Raw genomic sequence first — 18,898 nt, 5'->3', positions numbered from 1 at the left:
ACAAAGATTTTCTCTTCATAAGAAAAGATGAGAAATATGTCAGTTGTGAACTTATGTTAACTGACATCTGTATGTGACGGACCACATATACAAACATATAGAGTGCTATTGGAAGCAAAAATTGAGATACTACATTTTCCAAAAACTAATGTGTCAAGTATAAGTGTGAAGAATTCGTCTAAAATAAGCTTTTCTTGTGGCTCTCAGAAATAATTTGATATTTAGAGTTAAGTGGAAGTACAAAGATAAACATTGCAAAAAATCTACATATACACATTAGGAAACGGTTAAAAAATATTACGTTAAAAAACATTACGTTGAGATCACATGATAATTATACAATAATTAAAATAATGTAATTAAAAAATATTTAGTGACATGGAGAAATGCTCATGAGTGAAAAAGCTAATTAAAATATTATATAGCATGTTCATAACTTAAATACCTTATGTTTGAATAGAAATAAAAGGAAGCAGTGCTCTAAAATGTTAGTATTTTTCTATGGGTTGCAAAATTATGAGTGTTTTTGTTTTCTTTTTTATACTTTTTGATGTCTTCCACCATTTCTGACTTAAGCATGTATTATTTTAATAGCTGAAAATTATAAAAGTTAATTTTAAAACATTTGATATCTTCCTGGCTGAAAATCATCAGATCAAAATTCAGAACGAAGAACAAACCCCAACCAACTTCTAACAGAGCCACCTTTCACTTGTCATGCTTTTAACAAAATCTTTGATGTTTTATTCCATGGCCACCATTTAAGTCACCTTTCAAGAGAGGATGATTTAAAAAAAAAAAAAAAAAAAGAAGGCTGTTGTTACCTAAGCCATTTTCTACCAATAACATCCTGGCCTCTCAACATCCAACATTTTACCTCCAGGAGACTTCTTATTCTCTCACCATCATCCCCTCTTCCTGCCACCCATAGGAGTTCCTGCTTTGATGAGCTGTTTTCCATAAAATTCTATGGGAACAAAGTTTTTGCCACTTGGAAAAATCAAAACATATCCAGAGATGACAGAAAGGGCTTTTCTCCCGCAGGCATAATTACAAAATAAACAGGCATTAACAAAAGCAAGAATGCATCGGTATTTTGTTGTATTAAACTAAAGGGAATAAAACTGCCAGTGAGCATTTGGAGAACTGGAGGTAATATTCCAAATAGTTCAAGGACATCATTTACTCCCTTCCCAAGAGTCCCAAGCACCGCCCTCAAGCTCTCAGGTGCTTAACCCTTCTCCTTCCATCTACCCTGCCCACACCTAAGGATTTTTGCTTTGTTTTTAAAACTTTGCTAATTAGTTCATACAGTGTTTGAAGCAAGAGTGAGGGGAGAAAAATATGAATCACAGTCTTAACTGGATTTTTCAGTATCTCACTTTCTCAATATGTGGAATGAATCCCACCAGGTAAGGAGAATGAATAATAAAGACCAGTGGATGCCCTCTATTTTAGCATTCTCACAGATTCCTAACACACACAGGAGCTCTCTAAATGTGCTACCAGGAAACTGACAGTATTTTCTCCCAGGAAAACTGTGTGTTAGATAAAATGCCTTTGCTCGAGACATACTTCTTATCAAGAGGATTTAATCATTAACACAAAGTGCAAAAGCAGAAGTGAAAGTGCTTTTTTTAAACTTTAAAAGTTTTGACCTCTTAATTACAAGTCAAGAAAGTTAAAATTAGATTAGGTTTGCTGTGGACAGCCTTCCTAAGACACCGGAATTTAATTACATTGTTTAAGTTGACAGGTGTTTCACAACCAACAACTTTTGGCAGTCAGTAAACTCCCTTCACTGTGTCCAACAGAAGAGCGCAAAGCAATAAAAAAGTTATTCATTAAGCAAAACCCTCCATTATTTCCTGGATAAAAAGGAAGGAGCCAACACTGGGGGGAAAAAAAAACTAAGGTAAATGAAGACACAGTCAGGAAAAGTGGGCAGGTATAAAATGACTGCAGTTGTGACGGGAGAGAGTAGGTGACCACATTTCTCCCAAGAAAGAAAAGGTTGAGTTTAGCACACCCTTCATGTTTTGTTCAACAGGTAATATAAGCATCTGCCATGTTTCAGGCACATGCTAGGTCCTGGGGTTGCACAGGTGAGGAAGAGGAATCTGGCCCCTGTGACCCACCCTCTTCCCAATGACGTGAAAGAGATAGAACTAATGATTTAAGCACAATTATGTGTTAAGTCTCCAGGGCAGTAGGGACCAGCACATTTTGGTCGCAAGGGGATACCCACCCGAGTTCCCTCCAGTGAGAGGAGTTTGCTACATGACTTCTCAGGAAGTAAGGAAACAGTGCCAGCAGCCACACAGCCACCCCCTCCCTTTCTCTCCTCCCTCCTCCCCCTCTCCCTCCCCAGCCATTCTATCCTGAAAGTCAACAGTCCCTGCCTATGGTACTACTCACGACTCAGCTTCCTTCTCTATTCAGAGTTTTGCCTTTTGCTTTCACCATCGCCGCAGACTTTCTGCTCTCCTGTCCACCTCGGAAGTCTGCTGTCCTACTGCTTTCTCTGTGTCAAGGCTTCTGTGTTTGGCCTCCTCTTTGTCTCTGCGGTTCATCACCACTCTATGTTCCTCTGTCTGGGTCTTGCAGTCAGACTCCCTCAGGGAGCTCCATTAGGCAGTATCCCAGGTGAACAAAGTTCTCGTGCCAGGCTATTTCAGAAGATGCTGACCAGCCAATAGAAGGCTGCCTTTGACTCAAGGGCTGACCCCCAATCCAACCAGCTTATAGCTATAATGATGGGGGTCCCATGATTCAGAGCATGGCAACCTATGTCTTAAGAAACCATTTGTGGTCTCCTACCTCTTAAGGTGTTTGTGGGTGAGGGAGACACTCAAAGTATCACCAAGAACCTCAAAACAGATAGTAAGGCTTGATTTCATGTTAGTCCCATATTGTCTGCTGTTGGACAATAACATCACCATTTCCTAAATGCTTTAGTGTCAGACTCTCTAGATACAGGTGTCGCCATTCCATCCCACATTCTTTCCCATTAATTAAGCACAGTGACACCCCAAGAACCTTTCCTTTCCCAGTGTCCCAGTTGCCAATTCTGAGTTGGCACATGGGATGAAGTTGATTTGCCATCCCCCAGTCTAAAGGATGAAACCCAAATTCTGCAGATAGCCACCCGAAGTCTTCAGCCTAAAACTCTGGTTCTAACCCCAAATTCCAGCCAGTATTAAATTACCACACCAAATTCTTTATGCAACCTGTGCTCAGAATATTCTCCGTTTGTCCTTCCAGATCCAATTTCTACCTTTCTCCAGAGAGGTTGACCATTAGGCACTGTATCAGCCAGGCACCCGAGCTCCCTGGGTTTTGACTGAATTTGGCCAAAGGGTGGCACTGGCAGAATATGAGGGGGCATACAGAGTTTGAGATATATACCAAGGGTGCCAAAAAAATGTATACACATTTTAAGCGATGTCACCTATGCTCAAACAGTAGTTCACCGTAATCAGAAGTATCTGGACGCTGATGGTAACCACTTTGAGCACCTCTTATTTTTTTTTTTTTTTTTTTTTTTAAATTTTTTTTTTTTTTTAATTTTATTGGGTAATATTAGGCAACAGTGTGTTTCTCCAGAGCCCATCAGCTCCAAGTTGTTGTCCTTCAATTTAATTGTGGAGGGCGCAGCTTACTGGCCCATGTGGGAATCGAACCAGCAACCCTGTTGTTCAGAGCTGGCGCCCTAACCAACTGAGCCAGCCGGCCACCCCCTTGAGCACCTCTTATAATTGCAGAAGTCAAATGTGACTTGTATTCATTCATCTTTTGTTATCAGTATATATTGAGTATTACAATTAATAGTTTTTTCCTTTCTTAAAATATACGTATGTTTTTTTTTTTTGGCACAGTCTGTATTTTCCCCACTCCTCCAGCCAGTGGCTATGTTTCTCTACTTAAGGCAGGGGCCTCTCTCTGACACCTGAACCCTCCTTGGGTCTGGGGTTACCAAAACATTATCTATCCTCTCTCCTTGCTTTCTTTAGGCTGAAGCTGCCTTCTGCAAGATGCTTCACCTACCCATGGTGCTTTTTTCCAATGCTGCCCACGCCTTTGTAAATGAGCCCATCTTTGAACTCTCTTCAATTACCCACCCCCTCTTTAAAAACTTTAAATAGACTTCATTTTTTAGAACAGTTTTCAATTAGAAAAATGTGGAACATAGGACAAAGAGTTCCCATGTACTCCACATCCTTCCCATATACTCTGCAGCCAGTTTCCCCTATCACCAATATCTTGTATTATTAGTATGATATATTTGCTACAATAGTGATGCATTATTATTGACTAAAGTTCATACTTTATTCAGACTTCCTTACATTTTACCTAATGTTCTTTTTTTTTTTTTTTTTTTCTGTTTCAGGATCCCACAATTACATTTAGTCATCATGTCTCCGGAGGCTCCACTTGTCTGTGACAGTTTTTCAGACTTTCCTCATTTTGGATGACCGTGACAGTTTGGAAGAATACAGGTCAGGTGTTTTGTAGAATGTCCCTCAACTGGGATTTGGCTGATGTCTTTCTCGTGGTTAGACTGAGGGCATGGGATTTGGGGAGGAGACCACTTTTGGGGAGAAGTGCCCTTTTCAGCACGTATCAAGAATATATCATTTCACTGTGCATCAAGAGCACATACGGTCAACATGACTTATCCCTGTCACTGTTAACCTCGCTCCCCGGGCTGAGGTCACATCTGCCAGGTTTCCATGCTACAAAATTACTCCTCTTTTTCTCCCTCTTTCCTTATTGTACTCTAGAAGGAAGTCACTGTGTGTAGCGCACACTCAAGGAGAGGGAAGTTACACTTCCTTCACAAGAAGGTGGAGTAGAGCTTATGTCCTTTTTTCTTTTAATTGAGGTAAATTATTACATAACACAAAATTTGCCCTTTTAATCACTTTTTAAGGGTTTCAGTACGCCATCTATTTCCTGCTGGGACCCTTACTATACCCAAGCTAAATTTGTCCCTCTTCACCCAAAATGACAACGTCTTTATGTTTTGTCACATGAGATGTCCAGACAAAGAGATTCTCCCATTTTTGTCTGTTTGATTCCTACTCACTCTTTAAGCCCCGACTCAAGACTTCATGGGCTCCTGTAGGGATGGTGAGTTACTCCTGTGATTGTCTCCCCGACCATATATGTACCCTTTCATTCCAGTATTTTTTGCATTGCACCATTTTCTTTGTGGCTTTCCCAAGGCAAGAGCTAAATCTTATTTATCTTTATACCCTTAAGGCTTAGGACTGCCCTAGAAGTGCAGCTGCTGATCAATAAATGTCAGCTGGAAATAAAGGAAGAAAAGATGAAATAGAAGCTGAAATGGCCTATTTTTTCCCAAAGATGAAAGACAGTGTTAATACCTAATATTGGTGAGGGTGTGGAAAGTGCCGCATTCATTGCTATGTATCCTAGTACATCCTTTCTGCAGAGCAAATTGGCAACACCTATTAAAAGCCGTAATATATGCATATTTCTACCAGCAACTGCAAGTCTGGAAACTTAAATTAAGACGAGATTCAAAGATTAACTCAGTCTTGACAATTTTTTTTTTTAATTTGACACTAAAAGTAAAGGCAAAAATTGCAAAAATGAGCAAGTAGGATTACATCAAACTAAAAGGCACTGCACTGCAAAACAATCCATGAACAAAATGAAAAGGCAACTTAGCAAAAGGGAGAAACTATTCGTAAATCATATATCAGATAAGGGGCTAATTTCCAAAATACATAAAGAACTCATGCAATGCAATAGCAAACAAAACAAAACAAAATAATTCGATTAAAAAATGGGCAGATGATCTGAATAAACATTTTTCCAAAAAAGACATACAGATGGCCAACAAGTACATGAAAAGATGCTCGATGTCACTAATCATAAGGGAAATGTAAAACAAAATCCTAATGATATCACCTCAGCGCCTGTTAGAATGGCTATTATCAAAACCACAAGAAATAGCAAATGTTGGCAAGAATGTGGGAAAAAGGGAACCCTTACGCACTGTTGGTGGGAATGTAAATTGGTGCAGCCACTGTGGAAAACAGTATGGAGGTTCCTCAAAAACTTAAAAACAGAACTACCATGTGATCCAGCAATTCCACTTCTGGGTGTTTATCCAAAGAAAAAGAAAACACTGACTCAAAAAGATATATGCACCCCACGTTCATTGTAGCATTATTTACAATAGCCAAGATATGGAAGCAACCTAAGTATCCACTGGTGGATGAACGGATAAAGCTACTGTGATACACACACACTCACACACACACTCACACACACACACACACCAAAATGGAATATTATTCAGCCATAAAAAGGATATATTGCCATTTGCTACAACCTTGGAGATGGACTTTGAGGGTATTGTGCTAAGTGAAATAAGTCAGACAGAGAAAGACAAATACTGTGTGATCTCACTTATATGTAGAATCTAGAAACAATAAGAACAACAACAAAAGAATTGAATTCAGATACAGAGAACAAATTGGTGGTTGTCAGAGGTAGGGGTTAAGGGGGTGGGCAAAATGGGTGAAGATGGTCAAAAGATACCAACTTCCAATGATAAAATAAGACAGTCCTGGGGATGTGATGTACAGCATGGTGACTATAGTCAACAACACTGTATTGTATATTTGAAAGTTGCTAAGAGAATAGATCTTAAAAATTCTCATCACAAGAAAAAACTTGTAACTGTGTGGTGACGCATATTAACTAGACTTACTGTGGTGATCATTTCACAACACAGGCAAATACTGAATCATTATGTTGTACACCTGAAACTAACATAATGTTATATGTCAATTATATCTCAATTAAACAAAGAAGACAATCAAGACAGGTGGAAAGATACTTGTACAAAGATGTTGTTTTCAATGCAAAAACTGGAAACAACTTCAAGGCCCAGCAATAGGCCAACTAAATTATGGTATATCCATGGTATGAAGTAATAACATATTGCCATTAAAATTCAAGTTGAATATTTACTGAATAATTATCTCTGGTTATGGTATAATGGGCATCGATCTAACTTTTTCTTTGTATTTTTCCAAGGATATATGTAATTAGAAAAAGATGATCAAAATGTACCTTTTCAAAGGGGCTGATTTTACCAATGCAAATTTGAACATCCATCTGAAAGATAATCAAAACTTGAAGTACAACCAGTTCGCCAGTTTAGTTATAACCAAGCTAAAATGTCGCAGCTACCATGATCACTGCCTTCAGCCATCACCACCTTATCCTGAAAACACTGGTGGGTGGTGGGTCACTGGAGAAGATAATTCAGAGCTTCCCACCTCTGTCCCCACTTCTGACTTGAATCCTGGTCTTTTTCTTTTGATTTTAAAGCTCTTCTAACTGACTGTAATTTAGTCACACTTAGAAACCCATGGTTCTATTCCACTCTGCTCATTTTGCAGATGGGAAAACTGAGATCCAGAGAAATTCAAAATAACACCAAAACAGAGCCAGATCCAGGTCTCCAGATTCCTGTGATGGTTCTTGGCACTTTAGCAAGCCAATCGAATCAAGGGTGGGTTTTTTTAGATTGAAAAACTTGTGGGGTCCCACATGTTTCGAGAGCAAACAATTCTAATAATAACCTATCTTTGACCCCCTCCCCAACCCAACTTTAGAACTATGTCTCAGCAAATACTGTGTTTCCCCGAAAATAAGACCTAGCTGGACAACCAGCTCTAATGTGTCTTTTGGAACAAAAATTAATATAAGACCCAGTCTTATCTTACTATAAGACCACGTGTTTATAATATAATATAATGTAATATAATATAATAGCTGGTCTTTTTTTACTATAAGAGAGGGTCTTATATATTATTATATAATGTATATAATATACATTATATAATATTATATTATATATGTCATATATATAATATAAGACCCAGTCTTATATTAATTTTTGCTCCAAAAGATGCATTGGAGCTGATTGTCCAGCTAGGTCTTATTTTAGGGGAAACACGGTAGTTATCAAAGAATATTTACTGAGCACAGTGTAATTTGGAAAAATTATCTTGTTCTAATGTAATGATGGGAAAAAGCACTACAAAGTCTAACTTAATGCAACTGTGTTGAGTAAGCAAAGATGATAAAAATCAAAATACCATTATATCCAAGACTGGCTTTACCCCCAAACAAATAAACACAATTCTGATTGGGTCTTTGCCCTCCTAGCTCAATCCCAGGATCCCTGCATCTTGCTCTTGGCTCTTGCTCTGGACGACTGCCAGGAATGTCCTCCAATGTCTACCCTTGCAAACCAGTTACCCTTGCACACCAAAAACAATTCTCTCTCTTTCTACCAAATCTCTACCCTGCTCCCCGTCAAGCCCCAATACCTCACACCTTCTCAATGAGACAGACAAAATGAAGCCTTAGAATTTTCCCCTGAAAGGTGCACAGTAGAAATAAGTTTAGACTTTTTAACAAATGCTTTTTATTTTTCAATTACAGTTGACATACAATATTATATTAGTTTCAGGGGTACGACACCGTGATTAGACATTTATATAATTTACGAGGTCATCACCTCAATAAATCCAGTACCCATCTAACACCATACATAGTTATTACAATACCACTGACTATATGAGTATTCCCCATGCTATACTCTACATCCTCATGACTATTTTGTAACTACCAATTTGTACCTCTTAATCCCCTTCCTCCCTTCGCCAATCCTCCCAACCTCCCCATCCAGCAACCATCAAAATGCTCTTTGTATCTATGAGCTTGTTTCTGTTTTAATTGTTCATTTATCCTGTTCTCTAGATTCTATAAGTGAAATCATATGACATTTGTCTTTCTCTGTCTGGTTTACTCCACTTGGCACAATCCCCTCTAGTTACATCCAGGTTGTTGCTGATGGCAAAATTTCATTCTTGTTTTATGGCTGAGTAATAGTTCACTGTATATATGTACCTCCTCTTCTTTATCCATTCATCCACTGATGAACACCCAGGTTACCTCCATATCTTAGTTACTGTAAATAATGCTGCAATGAGCATATGGATGGACATGTCCTCTCAAAGTAGCATTTTGGGTTTCTTTGGATAAATACCCAGAAGTGGAATTACTGGGTCCGCTGTCTCTTGTTATAACTTTTTAAAGTCTATTTTGTCTGGTATAATTATTGCTACCCCAGTTTTTCATTTTTGTTTCCATTTTCATGAAATATCTTTTGCCATCCCTTTACTTTCAGTCTGTGTGTGTCTTTCAATCTGAAGTGGGTCTCTTGCACGCAGGATATGTGTTTTGTTTTCTTATCCATTCAACCACCTTATGTTTTTTGATTGGAGCATTTAATCCATTTACTTTTAAAGTAATTGTTGATAGATATGTTGTTATTGCCATTTTAGTACTCATATTTTTTATTCTTCTTCTCCTTCTCTTTCTTCTTCTTTAAGAAGTCCTTTTAACATTTCTTGTTATACAGGTTTGGTGGTGATTAACTCCTTTAGCTTTTACTTATCTGGTAAGCTCTCTATCTGTCTTTCAATTGTAAATGATAACCTTGCTGCATAGAGTATTCACAGTTGAAGGTCCTTGCATTTCATCACTTTGAATATTTCGTGTCAATCTCTTCTGGCCTGCAAAGTTTCTGTTGAGACATCAGATAAATCTGATGGGCGCTCCCTTGTAGGTAAGTAACTGCTTTTGTCTTGCTTTTAACATTCTCTCTTTGTCTTTAACCTTTGCCATTTTAATTATGATGTGTCTTGGTGTGGGCTTTTTTGGTTCATCTTGTTTGGGAATCTCTTCCTGGGCTTGTATGTCTATTCCCTACACCAGGTTAGGGAAGTTTTCTGTTTCTTATTATTATTAGTTTTCTGTTTCTTATTATTTCTTCAACTAGGTTTTCAATTCCTTGCTGTCTTCTACTTCTGGTACCCCTATGATGCGAATGTTGGCACGCTTGATGTTGTCCCAGAGGCCCTTTCAGCTATTTTCATTTTTCTGCATTCTTTTTTTTTCTTTTTGCTGTGCTGATTGGGTGTTTTCTGCTACCTTCTAAATTGCTGATTCAATCCTCTGCTTCATCTCATCTACTGTGGATTCTCTCTAATGCATGCTTCATTTCAGTTATTGTATTGCTTATTTCTGACTGGTTCCTTTTTATGTTTTCTATCTCCATTTTTATGTTTCCTAGCTCTTTGTTGAAGTTCTCCCTGAGACCATTGAGCAACCTTATAAGCAGTGTTTTGAACTCTGCATCTGGTAGATTGCCTTTCTCTCTCTCTCTCTCTCTCTCTCTCTCTCTCTCTCTCTCTCTCTTCTTTTTTCTTTTTTTTACAGGTCTTGCCTCAGGTTTATTTGTACGAGTAAATAAATGACCTCCTTGGGTTTTACGAGGGCCTTGATAGCCTCAGCCCATGCACTCATGACCTTGGCATTGTCAGCGAGCATCTTCTGCAGGTCCTTCTTGTTCTGCTACTTGGGAAAGTGCATGTTCCTCAGGAACTTGGGGTCCACCCCCTTAAGAGATTTGTATCTTTGTGATTAGGGGTTCTTGATGCCATTTCTGTGCCATTTTCAGGACTGGTTGTGTGTGGTGTGGTTCTTGGACTTGGTCATGTCTGCAACCAAGTTCATAGCTCCCAAATACCTGGGACCAGAAGAGAAAGCTACTCGTCTCCATTTTGTTTAGTTCTTTTTCTGGAGTTTATTCTGTTCTTTCATTTGGGCTATGTTTCTTTGTCTCCCCATTTTGGCTGTCTCCCTGTGTTTGTATGTTCAATGTAGGGCTGCTATCTCACCCAGTCTTGGTAGAGTGGCCTTATGTAGTAGGTGTCCTATGGGGCCCAGTGGTGCAATCTCCCTAGTCACCTGAGCTGGGTGCTCCAGGTGTATCACTTGTGTGGGATGTGTATGCCTTCTTCTTGTCGCTGAGCTTTGGTTGCTGTTTGCATGTCAGTGGGAGGGATTGACCCTCTGGCTGATTGGTTGTGAAGACTTGCCATGACTACAGTGGAGGAGCTGTTGTGTAGGGGCTGACCCTACAACGCAGGATTCACTTTAGCAGGGCTAGGGTGTCTACCCAGTCTGCCATTTGGGTGTGTCTTTTTGTGAAGGTGGTTGAGTGACATTCTGGTGTGGTCTGAAGCTGGCCACCAGGTGTGTTGGTTCTGGGGCCTCTTGGGAGGGGCTCTGTTGCAGGCCAAGGTCAGCCACTGCCTGTGCCCAGTCCGGAACCACTTGGTATGAGCTACAATGTGATCTGGAGATGGTTGCCACTTGTGCTGGTTTTGAGGTGCCTGGAGGTGCAAACTGAGGCTGGCTGCCACCAGTGCTGTGCTTGGGATTTCTTAGCAAGAGGTACAGGGCATGCCAATGCCAGATGCTACTTGTTGGGGGTTTGTGAACATTTGAGAAATTTTAGGATGAACCAAGATAGGCCATTTGTATGGAAAAGACACTGGAGGTGGCTTGGGTGGGGCGAGGTCTTAGGGAATCACCAGGGTGGGATGAACAGTGTTAGCCAAGCTGATGGAGACTCAGATATGGTGGCTTCCTGCATCTACATGCCAGGTGGGGCTCAACAAAGGAACTATGGCTTCTGCCAGCACTTCTGTCTGGGACAAAGCTGCACCTTCTCCCCTCTCCCTGAAGCCAGACAGCTCAGTTCCTCCCCATATGTCCCTGGTGCCTTTCAAGCTGCTGTCCCAGCACTGGACTCAGAATGAGTGAGTCCATCAGCGAGTAAATCCATGTGTGGGCCCTTTAAGAAGAGCACCTGGGACTCCAGCCATCCTCCATCTCACTCAGCCACAATCTCTGCTGGTTTTCAGAGCCAGAAGTTGTGAAAACTAACTTCCTGGCACTGGAACCCTGGGCTGGGGAGCCTGGTGTGGCGTTGGGACCCCAAACTCCTTAGAGAGAACCTCCACTGCTGAGATACATTCACAATTTTTAAGCACCACACGAAGGTGTCAGACAGACAGCCTGTTCCATCTCTCCACCCATCCCAGTTGCCAGATGGCATCTTCCATCTGTCCTTAGTTATAGGACTTCGGTTCAGCTAGACTTCAGGTGATTCTCAATAATAGTTGTTCTGTAGTTTAGTTGTAATTTTGATGTGGTCAGGAGAGGAGGAAAGGACAGCATTTACCTACTCTATCATCGTGATCAGAACAAGAAGTTTAGACTTGAGAGTCAAAAGACCTGACTGTGCAGGTATCTGGTAAGTTCGCAACAAAGCATTTAATCCTTCAGAACTCAGACTTCTGTCTGTGAAATTCACGATTACTAGGACATACCGGTATCCGAGGTCCAGTTGGCTTTGTTCAATGACAGCTTTGTACAAGCCAAGACCAGTCCTGGTTTGTAAAAGATGTAGCTAATCTTTAAGCTGGCAGCATGTGGTGTTAAGAGAATTTGTAATGGAAGGTCCTTAGTCAGTCACATTCTGTTTTAAGAATTAAAATAACTATAGAAAATGTAGAGTTTGAGAAAAGTAGATTTGCTACAACGTAGTCACTCAAATGAAGTAAACAACTTCTCTACTGTTTAAATGGTCTTAAATCAATGTTTTTATGTTGCCTGACCTTCTAGGCTATGTGGAAATTTTTGATTTTCAATATTCATTTTTAAATTTTGAAAAACCTTCAATTCTTTGTCTTGATTTTCTTAGCCCTCTCTGAGTTTTTCCTGCTCTGAAGTGAGTGCAGTCGTGTGTTGGATGGGAAGGTAGAAAGCCCTTCCATTTGGCTCACGGGAAGCCCAGGGTTCTCAAGCAGCAAGAAGACACCTCTCTGCAAGAAATCTGCTTGTCTTGCTTCAAAAGGGCTGATTTTACATTGTGATCTGCATTCATTTATTTCCAGAATCAGCTGAGCTCCCCCGTGCCAGGCATGGAAGAAAATCATGAGCACACCAGACCACTGGCAATAATCAGATCTCCACACAAGGGCTTCATTACACAGTGTGATAAAATCCAATGAAGAAACCCAAGAAGCAAAGAGAACCTATAAAAGATGGGTGAGACTGGAAGGTGAGTAAAGGTGTCTCTTGAGGAACTGACCTTTGAAACTGAAGGATGAATGTGGATTACGTAGAGAAAGGACAGGCAGCTCAGGCAGGCCACAGGCTGGGCAAAGGGGAAGGATATCTGTTGGAGAAAAGTTTCCCCCACTGTCCACTACGAGTCCTATCAATTATCTGGGGCAGGTATGAAATCTTTTTGGGGGGAACTCCACCTGTATTTGCAAATTAATCTTCCCAAGTCACTGGAAACCAACATAACTTTAAAAATGTTCACTAACCTCTCCTTTATCAAATGCTCTCATGGTCTTTATTTTCCATCACATACAACATGGTGATTTCTTATCATGAATTTTTAGCCCTCTCTCTTACTTTTCCTTGCTCCATAGTGAGTGAGTTGTGTGTTGGATGGGAAGGAGAAAAGCCCTTCCATTTGGCTCACTGAATGACCAGCAGCAAGAAGACACCTTTCTCAAGAAATCTGCTTAACATGCTTTTAAAGGGCCACAGGGCCCTTTTCCAGAACATGTTACCAATGGTAATGTTTAAGAGTTTGAAAAGCAGCAGCGGTAAAATGCACTCTTCTTTAGTTTCCTGAATTACGGACACAGCAGAAGCTTAAGGCGAGAGCAGCCTGTGCATGTGTCTGTGGGTGTAAACAGTGAGTGCACAGAAACATCCTTCCACCTTTCAGGCATGTGATGAGTTCTTAGCCCCTCACTTTTTGAAGACAAGTCACAAGAATGCAGGGAGTGGTGTCTCAAACTCATCCATAATTTACTGGATGTCATGTGGGACAGAGAAGGAAAAATAAAAGGAGAAAAAAAGTATTGTAAAGGAGGATTTTTCTAGAGTGGAACACACAACCCCCACCGACCCTCTGAATTCTGTAATTCAACGCCCACAGTGTTCCACTCCACATAGAAGTCAGGTTCTTCACAATTCTTGTTACTAGATCTAGACATCAACACATAAATGTCATCTTCCTGTCACCAAAACTTCTAGGAACAAAAAAATGTGGCTTCCTTCACCTCCCGCCAAAAAAGAGAGAGCTGGAATTGTTAATACCTGGCTTCTATCCTGCTGTGTCACACTTTTTACTTCCCCCACGGAAAGGGCAGCTTCTGTGGGTGCCCAGGGCATCTCACTGCGACAGAGAGCCCTCTTTCCCAGGGCCAGCGCTCCGCCCGCCCTGGCAGACAGCGGCCCTGGCATATGGGCACCTGTGTCCCGGTTGGTCCCTCTCGCCCGGAGTGTCCCTGCACTGCCGCAGTGGGTTGTATAACCACACTCGGGCCACCTAGAGGGGAGCGTAGCGAGCGTCCCTCCTGGCAGTTATCTGTTGAAAGTCCCTGGTGCCAATTTACAAGACCCATCAGGCTGGAGGGACCCCAAGACTTTGGAAAAGGGAGGAGGGAGAAGCGCTGTTAGGATCTCATCACTGGGGGGGGGGGGGAACGCAGGCAGGGCACAGGGCAGTAAGGTTTGCAAATCTCTCCAGGAGCAATAATTAACCCTCAAGTTCTGTCCTTAGAGCTGGTGCTGCAAGAAGGTGGAGAGCACACTGCGGGCCCCGCTCCACCTCCTTAGTGTGGGTCAGGAAAGGGGGAATGCGGCGGAAACTCCTGGGGTAATTCTCAAATTTTCTCCCCAGGGAAGCCTCTAAGTGAAAATGCCAAGGACGTCTCCCCTCCTTTCAATTACGTAACTCTTGCACATTTGGAAGAATATACATGAACATAATAAATTTAACTACTTACGAAGGTAGATCTCTAAATAGACTGCATGTAAAGCTCGGGGGCGCACTGTAAGTCTGAACAGACCTGGTTGCCACCTGGCAGCGTTAGAGGGTGGCATCCTAGTGACTGGATTCTCCAGCCCCCCCTTCTCCCCTCCACACACAGCTCCGGGAGCCGGGTCGCTGGCGGGGATGGCGCCCTCTCGGCCCCGCAGGCTCGGCCGAGTCTCCTGGACCAGCTAGTCCACAGGCAGCGGAAAGGGCTGCCCCCTCCCTCGCCTCCACCCTGGCGGACACCTGGCGCGCGGTTACCTGCGGGTCCGGGGCTCTGCGCAGCCCATTGGCCGGACCCCAGCCACCTTTGCCGTTGGCTTCAGGGGGATGTCCGTCCTCCGGCGCTCGCACTGCGCCCTCCGCTGGGCCCGCGCCATTCTCGTGGGGACCTTCATCCGGCGCCGGGAAGAGCCCGCAGCGGCGCTGGAAGCGGGCGACGAGCTGGGAATCCTGCAGGCTCCGCAGCAGCTCGGCCATGGTGCACCGGGTCCGCCGCCGCCGCCGCGCCAGTGCCTTTAGGTTGCACGGCCCCCCCCGCCCTTGCACTTGCCGGTCAGGCTCCGGGGGCGGAGGGCGGGCGGGGCCCCGGGCGCCCGCCAATAGGTGCGCCTCTCGGGCTCTAGCGTCCGCACCTCGCGCGCAGAGGTCCAGGCGTCCGCCTCCACCTGGCTCCGGGCACGTCCGCCCGCCGCGGGCTCGGGCGGGCTCGGCGCTCCCAGTCGTCTGCCACCTCGGCTCTGGGCGGAGGAGCACAGGTGTCTAAACCGCGCCCCCTCCGCACGACCGCGCCGCCACTCGCTCCCGGCTGGCGCAGACGTGCCACCTAATGGGGAGCGGCGGAGCGCTCGTGGACCTGCGGGAGTCCGTCCTGCAGTACGCCGTCCGATCGCTTAGTGACCTCCCTTTCACTCCTGAGCCCCAAACGAGGTCTGATTTCTCCTCCCGCTGCCCGCACCCAGCTCTCTGCTCTTGCCTTTGACCGTTTCCGGCAAGGAGAGTGAGCCCCCTAGGGAAAATCCCTAAGTTCTTTGCAAACTTTGCGTGATGCAACGTCTCGCCGAAGGCCCGAACTTTCTCCACCTGGCTTAAGAGCCGCAGTTCAAGGTGGACCCTGAGCCTTCCTCTGCTTTCCCCTCCCCTGCCTTTGTGATGTGGCAACTGGGCAACAATTTTAGACGCGTAGGTAGGAAAACCGATCCTTTCTCGGTTTCCTGCATTGAGAAAGGTGACGCTTGCCCCTCCTCCTTCTTCTTTCCGCTCTGCCTCCATTTACACAACGGCACGGGTAAGACAGACCAAGATCTTTCGAGAACAAGGTGATCGAGGACAGGGTGGAGGATTTGACATCTCACCGCACCTGCGCCTACTTTAGGGCTCTCTTCAGTACTGCAAAGAAAACATTCTTCCGGGAGGGTTTTCCCTCCTCCTTCCCGGCATCTCCTGGCAGGGGCGCTGAGATCGCACACAAGGGCCTCTGCGCTTTCTCACAAGGAGTGAAAGGCAACAAATTGGGCCCAGCTCATCAGCCAGCAACAAGAGTGCAGTTTAGTCCTCCTCGTCTTGTTTGCAGCAGAAGGCTGTGCGTTTCCTGGTAGCGTACTAAGCATTTGCTTACACAAACGACTGTCAACAAACCCCTGCCATTACCTTGTTTATCCAGTTGTGCTTTTAGTCTAGAAGTCTCCGGGTTGGAGCTTTCAAGGATGATTTGGTCTCCCTCATGCCTTAGTTTCCTCTCTCCTTCCCTTCTGGAGAGCAAGATCTAGGTGGCTGAGAGAGCAATGAAACTCTTGGGAGACACCATTTTCTACTTAACTTACAGAAGAAGCACAGAGCTGTTGTCACAATCCAGCTGTGTGACACACAGAGCTGTCTAGTCCTGGAAGCACAGGCGTCTCTCCCCAACGTCGTTGTCATTTATAGCCACTAGGACCAAACCCTGTGGTTTAGTTTTAAAAGCTGGAGTTGCAGAAGGTCAGGAACTGTTCTTTTTCTGAGGTAAAGGAACATGTTCTTCCAGGAAGACACTTGAGTGATGTGTCTCCCAAATTTGATGCTTCCAGTTTCCTTTTTCCCAATTAGGAAAAAGACGCAAAGCACAAAACATGGCACATGTCACATAAGGCCTAATAACTGTATATTCAGACAATGCATTTTTATCTCCATGGAGGAGCAGATACTGACTTCAGCTTCAGTAACTGTTGCTTCAGTTTCTTCCTCTGATAAAACAATAATCCTCACTTTGTATCTTCCTTATAAAGCTGTTATGTGTGGCAGTCCTTGGCCCATGGCAGTATCATTTCGATCTCCTTCTCTGTTGTCAAATGGTATTCTCCCTGTGTGATTCTCTGTTCAAATCTCCATCTTCTTATAAAGACACCAGTCGTTGGATTAGGGTCCACTCTAATCCAGTGTGACCTCATGTTAACATGATAACATCTGCAAATATTCTATTTCCAAATGAGCCATAGTCACAGGTCCTGGATGGACATGAATTTGGAAGGGAACACTATTCAACCCAGTACTAGTTCTTACTCTGTGCCAGGTGTGTGATCCGTACTTTCATACCATGACTAGTTGAATCACCTCTTCTCCCAGCAGCCCTATGAAGGAACCACTCATCATCCACGTATTTGACAGTATGTACACAGTGTCAGGCTCTAGTCTAGGCCTGCAGGAACATCAGTGTAAAAGAACAGAGCCCCTCCATCTTGGAACTTGTGTTTTAGTAAGGGTGAGAGCTAAGAGGAAATCAAATGAGTATATACTTTTAGGAGTAGTAAGTGCTTTGGAGAGAGAGGAGCATGGTGGATGGGGTACAGGGGAGACATATTTAGGTAACATGGTTACATCTGAGAAGCGGATATTTGTGCAGAGACCTGAAAGTAAAGAAGGAGCTTGCTTTATCAAGATCAGGAGAAAGAGCATTCTAGACAGAGAAAATTGCAGTTGTAAAGGCCTTGAGACCGGATCAAGCTCAGCGTGATGGAGGAACCAGAGGGAGGGAGGTGCATAAGGCTGGAGACACTTGAGGACAGAGATCAATTTGGGAGAGAGCTGGGGTGCAGCTAGATCAAGTAGGACTGCATAGGCTGTAATAGGAGGTAGTGCTCCCACTTTACAGTTGAGAAAACTGAGGCTCAGAGGTAGGAAACTTGCCCAAAGCCACACAACTAATAACTGGTAGAAGGATGATTCAACCCAGATCTGTCTGACTCCAATACTTGTTCTCTTTATTACTACAATACATTCTGCTCCCAGAATTTATCTTTACTTTTTACTTTTGTATTGAAAAGTAATCCCAGTGTACAGTAAGTGCTCAATAAATATTGAGTCAGTGAATGCTGTTCTAGACTAAGCAAAACTTCACCGGTTTTTAATGCTCCTAGCGTTAACAGCTAATTTTCAAATTGTTGCATGTAGATTCTACAACCATCCTGGGAAGCAAGTGGTTTTTTTCTCCATTTTATAAAGGAGGAAAACTGAGGCTCTGAGATGTGAGGTGATTGTCCCCAAATTTACAAAATGTATTAGGTACTTTTGTGGGTTCTGCCGGCTCACACTGCTCTTATGCACCCACCCACCTGTAGGATGGGAAAGGATATTAGCAGCCATGTTTGAGCCCCCTGGCCAAGGCTAATTGACCCTGGACTGGACACCTGACCAAATTTATACTCATCAAATGCTTTCTTTTGGGGAATTTGGATTCAAAGACCTCAGTCAGTATCTGTTAAAATAAAGAGAAGAAAATTTAAAAAACAAAACTGGAAACCACACTGGGGGCAGACAACTCAGCCATATGCTAGCAAGGGAGAAATAAAGCAGACATACAGAGAAGTCAGGCAAGGTGAGTGAATGACCCCTGAGAAACAACTCTACCTATGTCTCGTTCCAGTCCTGTGAGGTTCTTCCTGCCCTTGGTTCCTTAGCTACCCTTGAATCCCTGGTAGAAATTTCCCACTTCTGTTACTTGTGACCTGAAGAGGCTTAACTCAGCCAGCCAAGAACTGGCAGAACACGGAAACTGAGAGTCTAGAATTCATACCTGAGCAGCTTCCCACCTTTATGTCACCAACACAGGAC

The 18,898-nt window shown here is 43.3% G+C and overlaps 1 protein-coding gene across 1 annotated transcript in view; it reads right to left on the bottom strand.

Moving 5' to 3' along the window:
* Window positions 1-15,415, bottom strand: part of SGPP2 (sphingosine-1-phosphate phosphatase 2) — a 76,889-nt gene extending 61,474 nt beyond the window's left edge. The window contains exon 1 of the mRNA XM_081050791.1: window positions 14,926-15,415. Coding sequence (XP_080906917.1) covers window positions 14,926-15,292 — 367 coding nt within the window. The 5' untranslated portion in view covers window positions 15,293-15,415. The remainder of the gene's footprint in view (window positions 1-14,925) is intronic.
* Window positions 15,416-18,898: the final 3,483 nt, after the last annotated feature.

This window comes from Rhinolophus hipposideros, assembly GCF_964194185.1.
Source record: "Rhinolophus hipposideros genome assembly, chromosome: 6".
In the NCBI taxonomy this organism is placed as follows: domain Eukaryota; kingdom Metazoa; phylum Chordata; class Mammalia; order Chiroptera; family Rhinolophidae; genus Rhinolophus; species Rhinolophus hipposideros.
This window is presented reverse-complemented; position numbering and strand designations above follow the sequence as displayed.